The sequence below is a fragment of the Pseudophryne corroboree genome, chromosome 6 (genome assembly GCF_028390025.1).
Source record: "Pseudophryne corroboree isolate aPseCor3 chromosome 6, aPseCor3.hap2, whole genome shotgun sequence".
Lineage (NCBI taxonomy): Eukaryota > Metazoa > Chordata > Amphibia > Anura > Myobatrachidae > Pseudophryne > Pseudophryne corroboree.
In genome coordinates this window covers 63,904,826-63,923,835 of record NC_086449.1, presented here as the reverse complement: position 1 = coordinate 63,923,835, position 19,010 = coordinate 63,904,826, and the positions used below count along the sequence as shown (strand labels likewise).

Here is a 19,010-nt window from a genome sequence, read left to right as displayed (position 1 = left end):
GCTAATGAAAACATAATTAGTTGACTCTTTGTGGAAAAAGTTAAGTCGCTACAAATTAATTCCTCCCTACCCCTGTGCGTTGAGTCATGCAGTGGGTCAACATAAAAAAGGAGATGAGAGCAGGAGCGGATCGAGTATTTGTGTAGTTGTATGAAATAAATGGTTTTCAAGAAAATAATTATATTATTAAATTATAGAAATCTATTCTTGAATTAATTAAAAACAAATTATACACAGACAATTGGATTTGGACCCCAAGCAGCTACTATGATATGCAGTGACTTTACCAATACACCACAATACCTGAAGGTGATAAGCCACTGTCTTTTGATTTCTAAATGGTCAAATAAACTGACACTGACCATTTTACACAGCTGCAGTATACTGTAGTGTTCTGAAAATGCTACCTGCACTGTATTTCAGCCCCTTTACATATGGCTAGACATGACAGAGTAGAATATCTTGTGCCATTATTGGCAGGCCATGGCAGAATAGTCAGTAAGGTGTATGTGGACATATCTGTTTGTGTCTGAATGATTAGACATGTGAATAGGGAGGTGAGAGTACAGATTGGTTTGCTTATAAAAAGCATGTTGAAAGCATGTGGATCTACTGCTGCAGCTACCTAAAGCCTGACCCCCTGATAGTGTAACCAGTGCAAGGTGTCATGTGTTCCTGGGATACAATGGGAGTTCACAAAAAGGTAGAGAGTATTAAAGAATACATGGTAAATGTGACAATTGCAGAAAACAAGAATACCAAAGAAGAAACCCAAGTTGCTACCAAGAAACCCAATTTACTTTGTGTTTCAAGAGACATGGACAATCTACATTTGGGTATCTCATCTCCTTGAATGAGATTTTCTAGAAGTTCTTTATGCCTTTTATATTTCACAAATTTCTATTGAGTTTCTACATTACAGTATATACATGCATCAATAAGATTTCACACACATGTGGCCTGCATTATTTATTACATTTACTCTATTCCTGTGGATAGAGACAATATATATTCTCTCTTTACTTTGTGCTCACCTGAGCTGATTAATATATGCAATCATAGCTGTGTTCTATCATTGGACTATATTTGCCTTGTTAAAGCTTCAGTGAAGTGATCATCTCATATGTAATCTTTTTTGTGAAAATATTAATGGACATTGAATGTTTCTCTTCTCCAGTCTTTAACAAAATTGATTATATGGTTACTCTACTGTGTGACTCCTCTGATGTTTAACAAGATGTGACTTTTGGGTAAAACACTTGCTGCATTCAGAGCATTTAAATGGCTTCTCTCCTGTGTGACTCCTCTGATGAGTAACAAGGTTTGACTTTTGGGTAAAACACTTGCTACAGTCAGAGCATTTAAATGGTCGCTCTCCTGTGTGACTCCTCTGATGTATAACAAGATCTTGCTTCTCGGCAAAACACTTGATACATTCAACGCATTTAAAAGGTTTCTCTCCTGTGTGAATTCTGTGATGTATAACAAGTCGTTGCTTCTTTGTAAAACACTTGCTGCATTCAGAACATTTAAATGGTTTCTCTCCTTTGTGAGTCCTCTGATGTATAACAAGATGTGAATTCTGGGAAAAACATTTGCTGCATTCAGAACATTGAAATAGTTTCTCTCCTGTGTGAATCCTCTGATGTATAACAAGTTCTCTCTTGGAAAAAAAACACTTGTTACATTCAGAGCATGTAAATGGTCTCTCTCCTGTGTGACTCCTCTGATGTCTAACAAGTTCTTGCTTCTTTGTAAAACACTTGCTACATTCAGAGCATTTAAATGGTTTTTCTCCTGAGTGACTCATCTGATGTATTACAAGATGTGAATTACGGTAATAACATTTGCTGCATTCAGAACATGTAAATGGTTTCTCTCCTGTGTGACACCTCTGATGTTTAACAAGATTTTGCTTAAGGGAAAAACACTTGCTACATTCAGAACATTTAAAAGGCTTCTCCCCTGTGTGACTCCTCTGATGTGAGATTAGTTTTGATTTATATTTAAAGTGTTTGTCACACTCAGAGCACAGATGCAGTTTCTCTCCAGTGAGACTCATCCTGTATTAGCCTAGATACAAATTAGCTGCAGAAGGTTTCTCCTATTCAGACAATGAAAATAGTTTGTGTAAATCCTCCAGAGGTGTACGGAGAAATTACGCCTTTAGCTTGCTTGATTGTCCCTTTCCACAATGTCTTCTAACATGCGTTAAGGGAATCCTGCTTCTTATTTGTCATGTACTGTAAGAAAAAAGACAATATTTAAAAGCATAAAAAATTACTGATGTAAAATTACTTTTACAGTAATAGTGTTATTTTGCAAATGGAACATGATGTATTTTAATGTACACTAACAAATATTTATTTAATGATAGTTTCTTAGCTAGTTCAGAATATTCCTTTGCACTTTACAACTGGAACAACAGCAATAATACAAAACTGGGTGATAACAGACAGTCATAGATGTAGAAAGGCCCTGATCGCAAGCTTACAATCTATTTGAAAATAGACATTGAGACACAAGAATAGGTGATACATAGTGCATAATGGTTAAGCTTGATTGCAAAGGTTCTTAATGGCCTGTATATTATAATTAAATAACAATGTTGGCTTCGGTTCAGGAGTATGTGAAAGTGAAGAAAGACAAAATATGTGAAGTTGTGTGGACTGTATATAAGGGATATAATTGTGAAGGATAGCTTATAAAAGTTATGTGGGTGGCTCTGAAATCTAATAAGCTTCTCTGAATATGTGGGTTTTCAAGAATTGCTTGAAGGTTTGGATACTACAGGAGAATCTTATTGTTCATTGAGAGCTGCAGCCAAAAACAAGTTCTGTAATTGTGAGTGGGAGGGAGTAATGCGTCTGGATGAGAGATGCAGGTATTGGCCCTCGTTCCGATTTTCACTGCGCAGCGATCAGATAATAAAATTGCAAAACTGCGCATGTTTATGCACCGCAGTGCGCACACATGTCGTACGGGTACAAACTGCATTGTTGCTGTGCAATGCTTCTAGCGACGAATCCATTCGCACAGCCGATCACAAGGAGATTGACAGGATGAGGGCATTTATGGATGTCAACTGACCGTTTTCTGGGAGTGGTAGGGAAAACGCAGGCGTAACCAGGTGTTTGCAGGTCGGGAATCTGACATCAATTCCGGGACCTCGGTCGCTGAAATCATCACACAGGATAAGTAACTACAGCGCTGGTCTTTTTTTTTTGCACAAAATGTTTTTGTAAAGCTCGGCTGCACATGCGATCGCACACTTGCAAAGCAAAAATACACTCCCCCGTGGGCGGCGACAATGCGTTTGCATGGCTGCTAAAGGTAGCGAGCGATCAACTCGGAATGAGGGCCATTGTGCAGAGCAGAAACGTTTGGGTAGGAAGATATAAGAAGATAAGCAAATAGATGTTAGATTACTGTATTTTGGTAAATAGCCTTATGTATAAGCAAAATGATTTCATATTGAATATGGTAGAATACCAGTAACCAATGGAGGGACTGACAAAGTGGATCATCCAATAATGAATGGTTGAATAGGAATTTCAGCTTTGCAGCTGCATTAAAAATGAGTTGCAGTGGTGAGAGTTTAGTTTCGGGAAGACCAGTAAGAAGATACTCAAAATTGAGTCCATGGTTTAGCGTTTTTGCAGTGTCTTGTGTAAGATGGTCAAATTTTGTATGTTTTTAGATATATGTGCTGTAAAATGATTTTGAGACAGATTGAAAGAGGGGATCAAAGGACAGTTCAAGGGTGACATGTAGACATGTCTTCTACTTAAGTCCAATGGTGTAGGCTGTGCAAAGCCGTTTGGTTGTGCATTTTCAATCGAAGCGTGCTTTTTATCAAAGCGTGATAAAATTGACAAATAACAGCAGCGTTCAATCAGCGTTATCTTCAGCTGATATCGATTGTGAATTGACGTTTCTTCTCTTCTTGTCACCTACAGGTAATTACAATTGACTACAGCTACCATCATATTCTGCTGCTGTTAGGGTCTCCTGCCCTGTGCTGCCACGTCGTCATGGCAACCGGGAGACAAGTGCTAGCGGAGTAACCTGAGCGCAGCTGATACTCCGGTTCGGGTCTTTTGCTGTGCAGTGGTTATAGGCTCTGTGCATGGCAGGGGATCCGGTGCTGGTTTTTGTGCTCACAGTCTGTGAGGTCTGAGTGGGGCGTGGACAGCACCTGCTTTATAAGGCCTCTTTTCAGGGTAAGCAGATGCTGCTGAATCTTTGTTGGTTAGTCAGTTTCTGAAAGTTAGCCAGTACTGTGTAGCTTTGTATTTGTTTGTTGCTTACTGCAAATAGGCCTGGGGATTTGGTATTACACTCTGCTAATCCAGACCTAGCAGTAAGACTGGAGTCAGTCGTTTAGCTTGCTGGGGTTCTGTTACTACTCTGTGAACTTAGCAAGTTTGCGGCTGTATTCTAAGACTTGCCTGTCTAATCCTGTCTCACTGTGCTAGGTGTCAGGGGTCAGTTTAGTGGCAGTAAGCTGAACCTGTGCACTGCAAGTGAGAATTAGGATTGTGGAGACTCTCCTTGTGTCTATCATTCCATCTCTGACCAAGGAGTTTACTGCCACACCCGTTGGTAACCCTTTAGGGTTTTGCTGTTGCCCTTAGCAACAGCATTTCGGGTTCTCTACGTATTAAAACACAACATATTGCTTTTCCCATCTGAGCAGTTCTAATACAAGGGAGATACCCAGTTCCTTAGCCTCTGGGCTTCTCTGTTCACTTTGTGTGTATTTTGTTACCCTACCACCTTCTGTGTACGTTATGTCATATTCCCTAGTCTGTCTGTGAGTCCATTTGTTTTGCATAACAGTTCAAACACCAGTACATTCCTGCAGGCACTGGAGTGCATAACAGTCCTGACACCAGTACTTTCCTGCAGGCACTGGTGTGCATAACATATTCAGCAGCCTAATACTCCTGTTGAAATTTTGTGGGAATATGGAGCATACCCCTCAAAATACGTTGCAACAGGTGGTCGATCAGGTGCAGGTCCTGACTCGACAATTTAATGATTTGTCCATTAAAATGCACACCTCCCAGGCTGCTGGCGGAGCTCCCGCAGCAGCAGCACCTGCAGGGGTTAAGGAGCCGAAAGTAAATCTCCCGGATCGTTTTTCTGGAGATCGCTCGCAGTTCTTTTGTTTCAAGGAGAGCTGCAAGCTATACTTCCGGCTTAGGCCTCAGTCTTCTGGGTCGGAGATTCAGCGGGTGGGCATAGTGATTTCCTTGCTACAAGGAGACCCACAGGTCTGGGCATATGGGTTGCAGCCTGACTGTCCGTCGCTTAAAAGTGTTGATGCTTTTTTACGGCACTGGGCATGTTGTATGATGACCCTGACAAGACGGCCTCAGCCGAGGCTCAGATTTCGATCCTTAAGCAAGGGCGAAGGCCAGTTGAGGTTTACTGTATGGAGTTTCGGAGGTTGGCCCATGATACCCAGTGGAATGACCCAGCCCTGAGACACCAGTACCGAAGAGGTCTTTCTAACCAGATAAAGGACCAACTGGTACAATATCCCTTGCCTGATGGCTTGGATCAGCTCATGCAGTTATCCATCCGGGTGGATAGACGGCTGAGAGAGCGTAGGCTTGAAAAGGAGACTGAGATTTCCTTCCTTCCCAAGGGAACCTCAGACTCTGAGGAATTTTCCGAGGAGCCTATGCAGATTGGGGCTACCCGCCTCTCCTCGCGTGAGAAGACGCGGAGGAGACAGCAGGGGTTGTGTTTGTACTGTGGGAATAAAGGTCATGTGGTAGTATCATGCCCAGAAAAGCCGGAAAACTTCAGGGCCTGAGGGTGATGGGAAATATCCTGTCAGGCCAGAAGTCAGAATTTCCCAAGAAGACTTTTATCATTCCGGTGACCTTGAAGATCTTCGGTCAAACTGTCAAGACTGAGGCCTTTGTGGACAGTTTGGCCGACGGGGTTTTTATGGACCGCCAATTCGCCCTGAAACACTCTGTTCCCTTAGTACCCTTGGCATCGGAAATTGAGATTTGTGGGTTAAACGGGGAACCATTATCCCAAGGTAAAATTACCTCTTGCACTAGCCAGATTTCTTTGTTTATTGGAGCCACACACTCTGAAAAATTGTCCTTTTATGTGACTGTCTGTACTTTTGCCCCATTGGTGTTGGGGTTACCCTGGTTAAGGGCCCACAATCCTCAATTTGACTGGGTCTCTGGGGAGATTCTTAGTTGGGGTACTGATTGTTTCAGGAGTTGCTTGAGCCTTCCAGTCAGGTTCTCGCAGCTAAGTTTGCCTGGATTGCCAGGGTGTTATGCAGATTTTGCGGACGTGTTCTCCAAAAAAGTTGCAGAGGTACTACCTCCCCATCGCCCCTATGACTGTGCCATTGATTTGTTGCCAAATGCTAAGCTTCCCAAGAGCAGGTTGTACTCCCTGTCACGTCCTGAGACTCAGGCTATGGCAGAGTACATTCAGGAGAACTTGGCTAAGGAATTTATCAGACCTTCACAGTCTCCAGTTGGGTCGGGGTTCTTCTTCGTGGGTAAAAAGGACGGTTCGTTGCGACCCTGCATCGACTTCAGGGAATTTAACCGTATCACGATTAAAAACTCATACCCACTGCCTCTCATTTCGGTCTTGTTTGACCAGCTTCGTACTGCCACCATTTTTTCTAAGATTGACCTACGCGGTGCGTACAATCTAATCCGAATAAGAGAGGGGGATGAATGGAAGACTGCCTTTAATACCCACTCAGGGCATTATGAATATTTGGTGATGCCTTTTGGGCTCTGTAATGCCCCGGCAGTCTTCCAGGATTTCATGAATGATGTGCTCAGGGAATATTTGGATAGATTCTTAGTTGTATACTTAGATGACATCCTAATCTTCTCCCATTCCCTGGAGGAACATCGGAAGCATGTACGCTTAGTCCTCCAGAAACTCAGAGACCACCGGCTTGGGGCGAAGCTGGAGAAGTGCGAATTTGAAGTTCAGCAAATTGCATTTCTAGGATATATTATCTCCCCAGAAGGTTTCCAAATGGAGGGTTCCAAGGTACAGGCAGTCCTGGATTGGGTGCAGCCCACTAGTTTGAAGGTGCTTCAGCGTTTCCTGGGCTTTGCGAATTTTTATAGACGATTTATCGCTGGATTTTCGTCTATAGTGGCGCCCTTGGTGGCACTCACTAAGAAAGGGGCGGATGTCGCTCACTGGTCTTGTGAGGCTAAAGCGGCTTTTGCCCGTCCCAAAAGGGCATTTTTTTCGGCCAAGGTGCTGCGACACCCAGATCCAGAGCATCCTTTTGTGGTGGAGGTGGATGCCTCTGAGATGGGTATTGGGGCAGTGCTTTCTCAGATGGGAGTGTCTGATAATCGCCTTCATCCCTGTGCTTACTTTTCCCGTAAATTTTCACCTGCCGAGATGAATTATGACGTGGGTAACCGGGAATTGTTGGCTATTAAGGATGCACTCGAGGAGTGGAGACACTGGCTTGAGGGGGCTAAGTTTGTGGTCTCAATTCTCACTGACCATAAGAATCTGGCATATTTAGAGTCAGCGAAGCTTCTCAATGCCAGGCAGGCACGATGGGCTTTGTTTTTTGCTCGCTTTAATTTTTTGATAACATATCGCCCTGGGTCAAAAAACATCAAGGCTGATGCGCTCTCGCAGAGTTTTGCTCCAATCCAGGAGACCACCGAGGAGCCGTTGCCCATTGTTTCCCCATCATGTATTAAAGTGGGCATTACCCAGGACCTCTTATCATTAGTCCTTAGAGCACAGGAGCAGGCTCCTCCAGACCTTCCGGTAGGTCTTTTGTTTGTGCCTCCTAGGTTAAGACAGCGAGTGTTCCTGGAATTCCATGCCAAGAAGTCTGCAGGTCACCCGGGTATTGCCAGAACTCGGGAGTTGCTATCTAGGGCAGTGTGGTGGCCCTCGGTGGCTAAGGATGTGGATCAGTGGGTTCAAGCATGTGACATCTGTGCCCGAAATAAGACTCCTAGAGGGGTTCCTGTTGGCCCATTACATCCACTCTCTATCCCATCTAAGCCATGGACCCACATTTCAATGGATTTTGTGGTGGACTTGCCCAAATCCTCGGGGATGACAGCCATCTGGGTTGTCGTTGACAGGTTTTCGAAGATGGCGCACTTCGTTCCACTGGTTGGGCTGCCATCGGCCAGACGCCTGTCTGAATTATTTATGCTGCATGCTGTGCGTCTCCACGGGTTGCCACTTGATGTGGTCTCTGACCGCGGATCCCAGTTTGTGGCCAAATTCTGGAGGGCATTTTATTCCGATCTCCAGATTTCTGTCAGCTTGTCGTCGGGTTACCATCCGCAGTCTAATGGGCAGACTGAAAGGGTGAACCAGTCCTTGGAGCAGTTCCTCAGGTGTTATGTCTCCAAGTGTCAGACTGACTGGGTTGCTCATCTGTCCATGGCGGAGTTTGCCTATAACAACGCGGCTCACTCTGCTACAGGGATCTCTCCCTTCCTTTGTGTGTATGGGCATCATCCTAAGGCCAATTCTTTTGACCCCCTGGACTCCACGCCTGGGGGTTCCTCTGTGGTTTCGGTCCTTAGAGGTATTTGGTGGAAAGTGAAGAAAGCCCTTGTGTCTGTGTCATTAGTGACCAAAAGGGTTTTTGATAAGCGGAAAAGACCCTGCAGCTTCAAATTAGGAGACTTCGTCTGGTTGTCTACCAAGAATTTGAAGTTGAGACAGCCATCTCATAAGTTAGGCCCCCGGTTCATCGGCCCTTATAAGATCACCAGGGTTATCAATCCGGTGGCATTTCAGTTAAATCTGCCCCGTTCTTTGGGTATCAATAAAACATTTCATTGTTCCCTTTTAAAACGGGCGATTAGTAATCCTTCTTCCAGTGGAAGACCTTCCCCTCTTCTGATACGTGGCCAGAGGGAGTTTGTTGTTGAAAGGATTCTTGACTCCAAGGTGGTTCGGGGTCGGCTGTCATTTTTGGTGCACTGGAAGGGGTATGGCCCGGAGGAGCGGTCGTGGGTGCGCAGTTGTGATCTTCATGCCCCCAGACTGATAAGCTCTTTCTTCTCGCAGTTCCCCGATAAACCCGGTGGTAGGGGTTCTTTGACCCCTCGTCAGAGGGGGGGTACTGTTAGGGTCTCCTGCCCTGTGCTGCCACGTCGTCATGGCAACCGGGAGACAAGTGCTAGCGGAGTAACCTGAGCGCAGCTGATACTCCGGTTCGGGTCTTTTGCTGTGCAGTGGTTATAGGCTCTGTGCATGGCAGGGGATCCGGTGCTGGTTTTTGTGCTCACAGTCTGTGAGGTCTGAGTGGGGCGTGGACAGCACCTGCTTTATAAGGCCTCTTTTCAGGGTAAGCAGATGCTGCTGAATCTTTGTTGGTTAGTCAGTTTCTGAAAGTTAGCCAGTACTGTGTAGCTTTGTATTTGTTTGTTGCTTACTGCAAATAGGCCTGGGGATTTGGTATTACACTCTGCCAATCCAGACCTAGCAGTAATACTGGAGTCAGTCGTTTAGCTTGCTGGGGTTCTGTTACTACTCTGTGAACTTAGCAAGTTTGCGGCTGTATTCTAAGACTTGCCTGTCTAATCCTGTCTCACTGTGCTAGGTGTCAGGGGTCAGTTTAGTGGCAGTAAGCTGAACCTGTGCACTGCAAAGGAGAATTAGGATTGTGGAGACTCTCCTTGTGTCTATCATTCCATCTCTGACCAAGGAGTTTACTGCCACACCCGTTGGTAACCCTTTAGGGTTTTGCTGTTGCCCTTAGCAACAGCATTTCGGGTTCTCTACGTATTAAAACACAACATCTTGCTTTTCCCATCTGAGCAGTTCTAATACAAGGGAGATACCCAGTTCCTTAGCCTCTGGGCTTCTCTGTTCACTTTGTGTGTATTTTGTTACCCTACCACCTTCTGTGTACGTTATGTCATATTCCCTAGTCTGTCTGTGAGTCCATTTGTTTTGCATAACAGTTCAAACACCAGTACATTCCTGCAGGCACTGGAGTGCATAACAGTCCTGACACCAGTACTTTCCTGCAGGCACTGGTGTGCATAACAGCTGCCCTATATCTATACATGCAAAGCTAATTCTGCTGGGTAATTACAATTGACTACAGCTACCATCATATTCTGCTGCCCTATATCTATACATGCAAAGCTAATTCTGCTGGGTAATTACAATTGAAACATTATTGCATAGTATGTGATTTTGAAGTACTTTGTAAAGTTTTGAATGATATAGACCCAGTTTTATCTTTGTTTAATGCCTGGTTGTTGTTTTTAAGGTAATTTATTGCCTGGCATTTGAGGGGGTGGGGTGTGGTTGCAGATTTCAATTATTGGTTTCACTTGTAATAGTCTTCTACTTAAGTCCAATGGTGTAGGCTGTGCAAAGCCGTTTGGCTGTGCATTTTCAATCGAAGCGTGCTTTTTATCAAAGCGTGATAAAATTGACAAATAACAGCAGCGTTCAATCAGCGTTCAATCGAAGTGAACAAGAAGGAAAACAGAAGCACATCAATCAAACAAAACAAACAAAAAAACTGAAGAACTAAAAACAAATGTGAGTCACTTACTCCTCAGATCACTCACCTCCTGATTGTTGCATCTGATGAAATAGCACGTAACAACCATACTTGGACAATTCAAAAACCATCCATTTCACCTACAAATGCTTGTATCTGTACTATTGTAATTTTGATTTTTATGCACAGCTGCACCAATGCAATTTTACCTGCAAACACTTAAAAAAACTAACATAATTACCATTGCTACTTAAACCTCTCACAATCCTTTCATTTCTTACACTCCAAATACATTTCTGCACCCACTTTATCTACACTTTTGACTCATTTCATACTAAATCTACACCCCGTGAGCCTACACTGCTTTTCTCACCTGCATTTCTGCAATTCTTCTGCTCGGATTCCCTTAGTCTCCTCTCCTACTTCCACTTTCCCTCAACCTATTCACCTACTTAACACTATGTCAAGGCTTTCCTATACTCCCCACATCACTCAGTGTCTACCTAATAATGTATCTTTATCCTTACCCCCTAGGCTCCTACACCTCCTCCTCTCTCCCCTCCTCTGTCTCCCCTCCATCCCTCTGTTTCCTTCCCCCACCTTTCCTGTTACCCCACTTTCATTCACCTCTGCCCCATGGTCCTGCTACCCCACAACTCAGCCCTGCTCCCTCTCTCCCTTCCCTGTCACCTCCCCACACCCCCATCCACATCACACTGACCTCCCTCCCTGCCCACCTCCTGCAGTTTCCCCTCCTAGCTCAGGCACTCGTACCATCACTACTCTCTCATCATCCCTGCCCTCAAAGTTAATCCCACCTCATCGCTACAGCAACCCTGATAATCTCTTTCACATCTCTCCCACAGACTTATACCCCCTATCCTGTGCACTCTGGAATGCCAGATCTGTTTGTAACAAACTGGTCCCCACTCATGACCTTTTCATTTCCAAATCCCTACACCTACTAGCCATTACTGAAACTTGGATTACGCCCTCTGACACTACTTCTGCTGCTACTCTCTCTGCTGGGGGCCTCACATTCACACACACACCCCGACTTGGGGGTCGCCATGGGGGTGGTGTCGGGGTCCTTTTACCTTCTAGTTACTCCTACCAACTCATACCACCAGAACCATCCCTTATATTCTCTACATTTGAGGTCCACGCCATACGCCTCTTCCAACCAGTCCATCTTAGAGTAGCTGTCATTTACCGCCCCCCTGGCACGGCTTCCAAATTCATCGACAACTTTGCTTCCTGGCTTCCCCACTTCCTCTCTTCTGACATTCCCACCATTATCCTAGGTGATTTCAACATCCCTATTGACATCCCCACACAATCCCCTGCCTCTAAACTCCTTAACCTCACCTCCTCACTTGGTCTCTCCCAGTGGACCTCCTCACCCTCCCATGTGAATGGGAGCTCACTGGATCTGGTCTTCACTCACCGCTGTGATATCTCTGATATTTCCAACTCCCCATTTCCCCTCTCTGACCACCACCTGCTCTCCTTTAACCTATCTCTCTCTGCTTCCCCATCTCTACCTCCTAAGGCTACCATCACTAAGCGTAACATTGAAGCTATTGACACCACATTCCTTTCCTCCCTGTTTGACTCACTTCTCTCTCATATTCTCTCTCTCTCATGCCCTGAACAAGCCACTTCCACATACAATGCTTCTCTTACTTCTGCTCTTGACTCTGTTGCTCCACCAACCACTATTCACCCTCGCAAATTAACACCTCAACCCTGGCACACCAAATGCACCAGATATCTGCAAAAATGCTCACGTACTGCTGAGCGACACTGGAGGAAATCACGCTCTAAGGCAGATTTCCTCCATTTCAAACTTATGCTCTCATCCTTCAGTGCTGCCCTTTCTCTTGCTAAACAGTCATACGTCAAGAACCTCATCTCCTCCCAGTCTTCCAACCCCCGGCGCCTCTTTGCCACTCTCAACTCACTCCTCTGCCCACCTCCACCTCGTCTCCCTTCCTCACTCTCTGCTCTTGACTTTGCCACTTACTTCACATCCAAAATTGACTCCATACGTCAGGACATCACATCACACCAGACCATCAGTAACCAGCCTTCTCCCATCCCTTACCAACCCTCCCCATCCCTCACACCAACTCTGTCATCTTTCTCCCATGCATCTGGAGAGGAAGTCATGGCCCTCATTCGTTCCTGTCCCCTCACCACTTGACCCTATCCCCTCCCGCCTACTCCGCTGCCTCTCTTCTTCTGCTTGTTCCCATCTTTCCCACCTTCTCAATCTCTCCCTCTCATCAGGCACTGTCCCCTCTGCCTTCAAGCACGCACTCATCTCTCCTATTCTTAAAAAACCTACCCTTGATCCAAACACTTTCCAACTACCGACCCATCTCTCTCCTCCCTTTTGCCTCCAAACTCCTTGAGCGTATTGTCTACAACCGCCTTACTTCCTTTCTTTCCTCACACTCACTACTTGACACATTCCAATCTGGCTTCCGTCCTCTCCACTCCACTGAAACTGCCCTTACAAAAGTATGCAATGACCTCCATGCTGCTAAATCTAAGGGACACTACTCTCTACTTATTCTACTTGATCTCTCTGCTGCTTTTGACACTGTGGACCATCCTCTCCTACTGCAAATCCTTCACTCCATTGGTCTGCGTGACACTGCCCTCTCTTGGTTGTCGTCCTACCTTTCTGACCGTTCATTCTCTGTCTCCTCTCATGACTCCACCTCCCCCTCACTTCCACTAACTGTAGGGGTACCCCAAGGTTCTGTCCTTGGTCCTCTTCTCTTCTCTCTCTATACGTCCTCACTAGGTAAGCTCATTAGTTCTTTTGGTTTCCAATATCATCTCTATGCTGATGACACTCAAATCTATCTTTACTCTCCAGACCTCTCCCCTACTCTCCTCACTCGTATCTCCAACTGTCTCTCTGCTATCTCTTCCTGGATGTCCCAGCGCTTTCTTAAACTTAACATGTCTAAGACCGAGCTGATCATCTTCCCTCCCTCCCGTATAACCTCACCTCCTACAATCTCATTATCTATTGATGGCACTACTATCTCCTCTACCCCCCAAGTGCGCTGTCTTGGAGTAATCCTTGACTTCTCCCTCTCCTTCAAACCACACATTCAGCACCTCTCACAAACCTGCCGTTTTCATCTAAAAAATATTTCCAGGATCAGACCCTTTCTGACCCAGGATGCTACTAAGACTCTTATCCACTCACTGGTCATCTCCAGACTGGACTACTGTAATCTCCTCCTGACTGGCATTCCTGACAAATACCTCTCTCCACTCCAATCTATCCTCAATGCTGCTGCCCGGCTCATTTTCCTCACCAAACGCACTACATCCACCTCTCCTCTCTTACTAGACCTTCACTGGCTCCCCTTCCCTTTCAGAATCCATTTCAAGCTTCTCACACTTGCTTACAAAGCCCTCACCCACTCCTCTCCCATCTACATCTCTGATCTTATCTCGCTTTACACTCCCACCCGTCCTCTTCGCTCTGCTAATGCTCGCCAACTCTCCTGCCTACGGATTACTTCCTCCCACTCCTACCTCCAAGATTTTTCACGTGCTGCACCACTTCTCTGGAATTCCCTACCTCTCCCTCTCAGACTCTCCACAAAACTTCAAACGGGCTCTCAAGACCCACTTCTTCACCAAACCTAGCCAAACCTCATCCTAACCCTCTGTTCTACACTCTCTATGTACCCCAGTTGTGTCACCCCTGTCTGTCTACTCCTCCCCTTTAGAATGTAAGCTCTCACGAGCAGGGCCCTCCTCCCTCATGTCCTTACCCTTTTCTTACTTTAATAATCTTCAGCTGCACCAAATCCAGCAGTCTTCTGCCACCTGATACTTATTCAAGTGTCATGTGCTGATGTAGCTATGTTTATTTACCCTGTACTTGTCCTATATTGTAGCCAACTGTAAGTTGCTGTTTTCCTAGTTGATTATTTGTTTATGTACTCTGTAATTGGGCGCTGCGGAACTCTTGTGGCGCCATATAAAGGATAATAAATAATAATAATAGGCAGTGAGCTTGCTTGGTAGGATAGATTGTTGAGTTTTCAACAGTGATAAAGATATCAGCTTGGTTACTACTATTGGCAGGTGGAAAAATAATTAATTCTTTTTTGGAAATATGAATGCCCTTATTTATCAATGAGGGATACATTTCATTGTGATCCCTAAATGGCATCAGCCAATCAGCTTCTAACTTCCATGTCACAGGCTGTGTTTGAAAAATGACAGGAGTGGATTGGCTGGTGCAATCTATCTTTCACAGTGAAATGTATCACTCATTGATAAATAAGGGCATAAGTTTAAAGTTGTTATATGACATCCAACATGAAATTACAGTAAGGTATTAAGAGACATGGACCAATACATATGGTGAAAAATCTGGGCAAAAATCTGTATCATCCAGGCTAAGATGTTACTGAAATCCAAAAGAGCTGATTAGTTTTCTAAAAGATATCGTATTGATTGAGAAAAGCAGATGACCTAAGCCTGAACCTTGCAGTAGAGAGGCAGTGAAGAGGAGGTGTACTCAAAGAGGAGGTTGATAAGAAATTAGATACTTTATCTTCATTTGTTTGATCAAATGAAGAGAAGGTGTCAGAGGTTTCAAGTAGGGAATTGAGTTGGTCACTGACTTTGGAAGAGCATACCATTTCATATTGGATCTTATCACCCTTGTGTTTGAAATAGGAAGCAACATTTCGTGCACAGATAGTGGCTATAAGAGCTAGGGTGCACAATTAAGCAGCCCTAATGGATCAAGAGATGTGAGGTTACACCATAGACCACAAAAACTGGTTTTGAAGGACAAGATATCTCAGATTCATATAGGTAAAGAAATAGAAATCATATGCATCAAATTGGAAAAAAACAAGGTAATTTACTCCCCTGGTTTGGTGTAATTCTTTGGATGTCCCACTCATCTCTTTGAATGATGTATAACATAAGAGAATACACAGAGAGACCAAGATCCTTGTGTAATACTGTATGGGTAAATTGCACACTATAATGACAATTTTCACGCACAACACCACTAGTAGTGATTAATAATCTGTTTGGGTTTAACCCCTAAATCAAACCACTCACAAGGGTGAGTAATGTAATGAACTTATCACCACCTCACATCAGGAGAGATACTCTCACCAAGAAGGATTAGTTTCAGGGGATGCCCCCTTTAATAAAGAACTCACAGATGTGATACTTGCATGCAGACAGTAATAGACCTTTATCCTGTGTTCACACCACAGAAAAAGGTTTCAGGGGATGCCCCCTTCAGCAAAACACTCAAACAAAACCTTGTATAATTTGCAGAGGAGGTAGGTCTTTAAGCTTCCTTGTTACTGTTTTTTCGCATTCACCTCTCAGCTTAATTCCTCCAAATATAGAGTGAAATAATGGAAACAGGTTTTTACAGCAATATAAAAACCTTTTATTTTAAACAATCATCCATTAAAACATTTACTTAAATGTCACTTTGGGGAGCACACCCGGGTTGGAGATCGCACAGGGATGATGGTGGTGAAGATGAAAAACAGGGCCCCATTCTGTCAATCCCAAAGTCCTCTCCTTGCTGGATAGCGTCCCTTCTGTAACACAGACTCCCCTACCTACACATTTCAATTCTCTAGGGATCTTTTGTCAAGGTGCAGTCTGTTTGATGTGCAATATATACCCCCTATGTTAAAAAATGTATTTCAGATGTGTCTAATCAACACTTCACCCCTTCCCTCTGTATAAGGGAAAAGCTGTCCTTATGATAAATCAAGGTCCATATGAAGTAGCCGCATTCCCATATAGCGTCTATCCTTTCCGAAGATGGTGGCCGGCTCACTTCCGCTGTATTATCCAACTTTCTCACGTCCTTTTCCAATATGGCTTCCGGCACACTTCTGCTGTGTTTACCAGAAGTTGTCGTTATGTGTCCCACGGTGTTCTTCCTCCTCGAATTTAGACCGTCCGTGCATTTCTTAAGGCTCTCACCCCCATACATGCTTCCTGTTATGGGTTGTCATATTAACCCGCAGTTCATATAAATTACCTACAAAAAATATTTTTTTATACATACATATAAAAGAAAAAGAAGAAAAAGATGAGACATTTAGTAGCTTCTATTATGAAAAAAATATTTTACAGCCTAATGTATAGTCAGGTACATGGTGTTGTGATCATAATCTCCTTTAAAGTGACATGCACTACATTAAAACTTATGTCCTATAAAAAGAGTTGAAGAACAAGGAGAACATGATGACTTCAATCCTAAATACACTGTAGTCATATAGTGCATAAAACAATATTTAGAAAAAGATAAAAACAAAGTATGAGTCAATAAAATAAAAAGATTAAAAAAAAAAAGATTGCTGCATGTTTAACTTCATATACTATAAAAACCACTGCAATTCAAAATCACTGTTTAAACATGTAGGTATCAAAGTTTTGTATTTACAAATAGGGATCATTTCCATTTTTGCAAGGGTGCTTAAAATATTGCTTGATCTTTCTGGGGTTTTCAGTAGTTTAAGTCCATAGAAATGTTTTACCTCATGTAACAAGCATTTGTGTTTTGCTTTAAAATGGTTTGACAGTGCATGGGTCTCAAGACCTTTTTTAATGTTCCTACAGTATTTGATGATTCATACCTTTAAAGGTCATGTTGTGTGGCCAATGTAAAATTGATTACATGTACATTCTACTGCATAGATTATGTTGGCCGTATTGCACATTATAAATTCCTTCACTTTGTTCGTTCCCATTGATATTCACTTTATCATATTTGAAAGTGGTTAATCCATTGATGTTCCTACAACCAATGCAGGAACTACATCTGTAGAAGCCTTTTGAACTACTGTAGTTGGTTCGTTTGCTTTTTCCTGAATGCATTCTTCTATCTAATTGATTTTCTCTGATGTCCTAGTGGATGCTGGGGCTCCGTCAGGACCATGGGGATTAGCGGCTCCGCAGGAGACAGGGCACAAAAATAAAAGCTTTAGGACTAGGTGGTGTGCACTGGCTCCTCCCCCTATGACCCTCCTCCAAGCCTCAGTTAGGTTTTTGTGCCCGTCCAATCTAGGTGGCTCTCCTAAAGAGCTGCTTAGAAAAAGTTATTAGGTTTTTTTTTATTTTCAGTGAGTCCTGCTGGCAACAGGCTCACTGCAACGAGGGACTTAGGGGAGAAGAAGTGAACTCACCTGCGTGCAGGATGGATTGGCTTCTTAGGCTACTGGACACCATTAGCTCCAGAGGGATCGAACACAGGCCCAGCCATGGAGTCCGGTCCCGGAGCCGCGCCGCCGATCCCCTTGCAGATGCCAAAAAGTGAAGAGGTCCAGAAACCGGCGGCAGAAGACTTTTCAGTCTTCATGAGGTAGCGCACAGCACTGCAGCTGTGCGCCATTGTTGTCAGCACACTTCACACCAGCGGTCACTGAGGGTGCAGGGCGCTGGGGGGGGGCGCCCTGGGCAGCAATGATAATACCTTGTTCTGGCTAAAAATACATCACATATAGCCCCTGGGGCTATATGGATGTATTTAACCCCTGCCAGGTCTCACAAACACCGGGAGAAGAGCCCGCCGAAATAGGGGGCGGGGCCTATCTCCTCAGCACACAGCGCCATTTTCCTGCACAGCTCCGCTGCGAGGAAGGCTCCCAGGACTCTCCCCTGCACTGCACTACAGAAACAGGGTAAAAAAACAGAGGGGGGGCACTTTTTTGGCGATATTGATATATTAAGCTGCTATAGAGGAAACACTTCTGTAGGGTTGTTCCTATATATTTGTAGCGCTTGGGTGTGTGCTGGCAAACTCTCCCTCTGTCTCCCCAAAGGGCTAGTGGGGTCCTGTCTTCGATAAGAGCATTCCCTGTGTGTCTGCTGTGTGTCGGTACGTGTGTGTCGACATGTATGAGGACGATGTTGGTGTGGAGGCGGAGCAATTGCCGGTAATGGTGATGTCACCCCCTAGGGAGTCGACACCGGAATGGATGGCTTTGTTTATGGAATTACGTGATAATGTCAGCACGTTACAAAAATCAGTTGACGACATGAGACGGCCGGCAAACCAGTTAGTACCTGTCCAGGCGTCTCAGACACCGTCAGGGGCTGTATAACGCCATTTACCTCAGTCGGTCGACACAGACCCAGACACGGACACCGAATCTAGTGTCGACGGTGAAGAAACAAACGTATTTTCCAGTAGGACCACACGTTATATGATCACGGCAATGAAGGAGGCTTTGCATATCTCTGATACTGCAAGTACCACAAAAAGGGGTATTATGTGGGGTCTGAAAAAACTACCTGTAGTTTTTCCTGAATCAGAGGAATTGAATGAAGTGTGTGATGAAGCGTGGGTTAACCCCGATAGAAAACTGCTAATTTCAAAGAAGTTATTGGCATTATATCCTTTCCCGACAGAGGTTAGGGCGCGCTGGGAAACACCCCCTAGGGTGGATAA

At 44.4% G+C, this 19,010-nt stretch overlaps 1 protein-coding gene across 3 annotated transcripts in view; it reads right to left on the bottom strand.

Annotated features, from left to right (window-relative positions):
• Nucleotides 1–831: 831 nt before the first annotated feature.
• Nucleotides 832–19,010, bottom strand: part of LOC134936145 (gastrula zinc finger protein XlCGF17.1-like) — a 31,511-nt gene continuing 13,332 nt past the window's right edge. For 2 of the 3 annotated variants that reach the window (XM_063931064.1, XM_063931065.1), the window contains exon 3: nt 832–2,243. In XM_063931064.1, the coding sequence (XP_063787134.1) occupies nt 1,202–2,062 (861 nt within the window). In that variant the 5' untranslated portion in view covers nt 2,063–2,243 and the 3' untranslated portion in view covers nt 832–1,201. Of the gene's footprint in view, nt 2,244–15,965; nt 16,599–19,010 lie in introns of those variants that run through there. The other variant, XR_010180460.1, reaches the window with a different exon arrangement.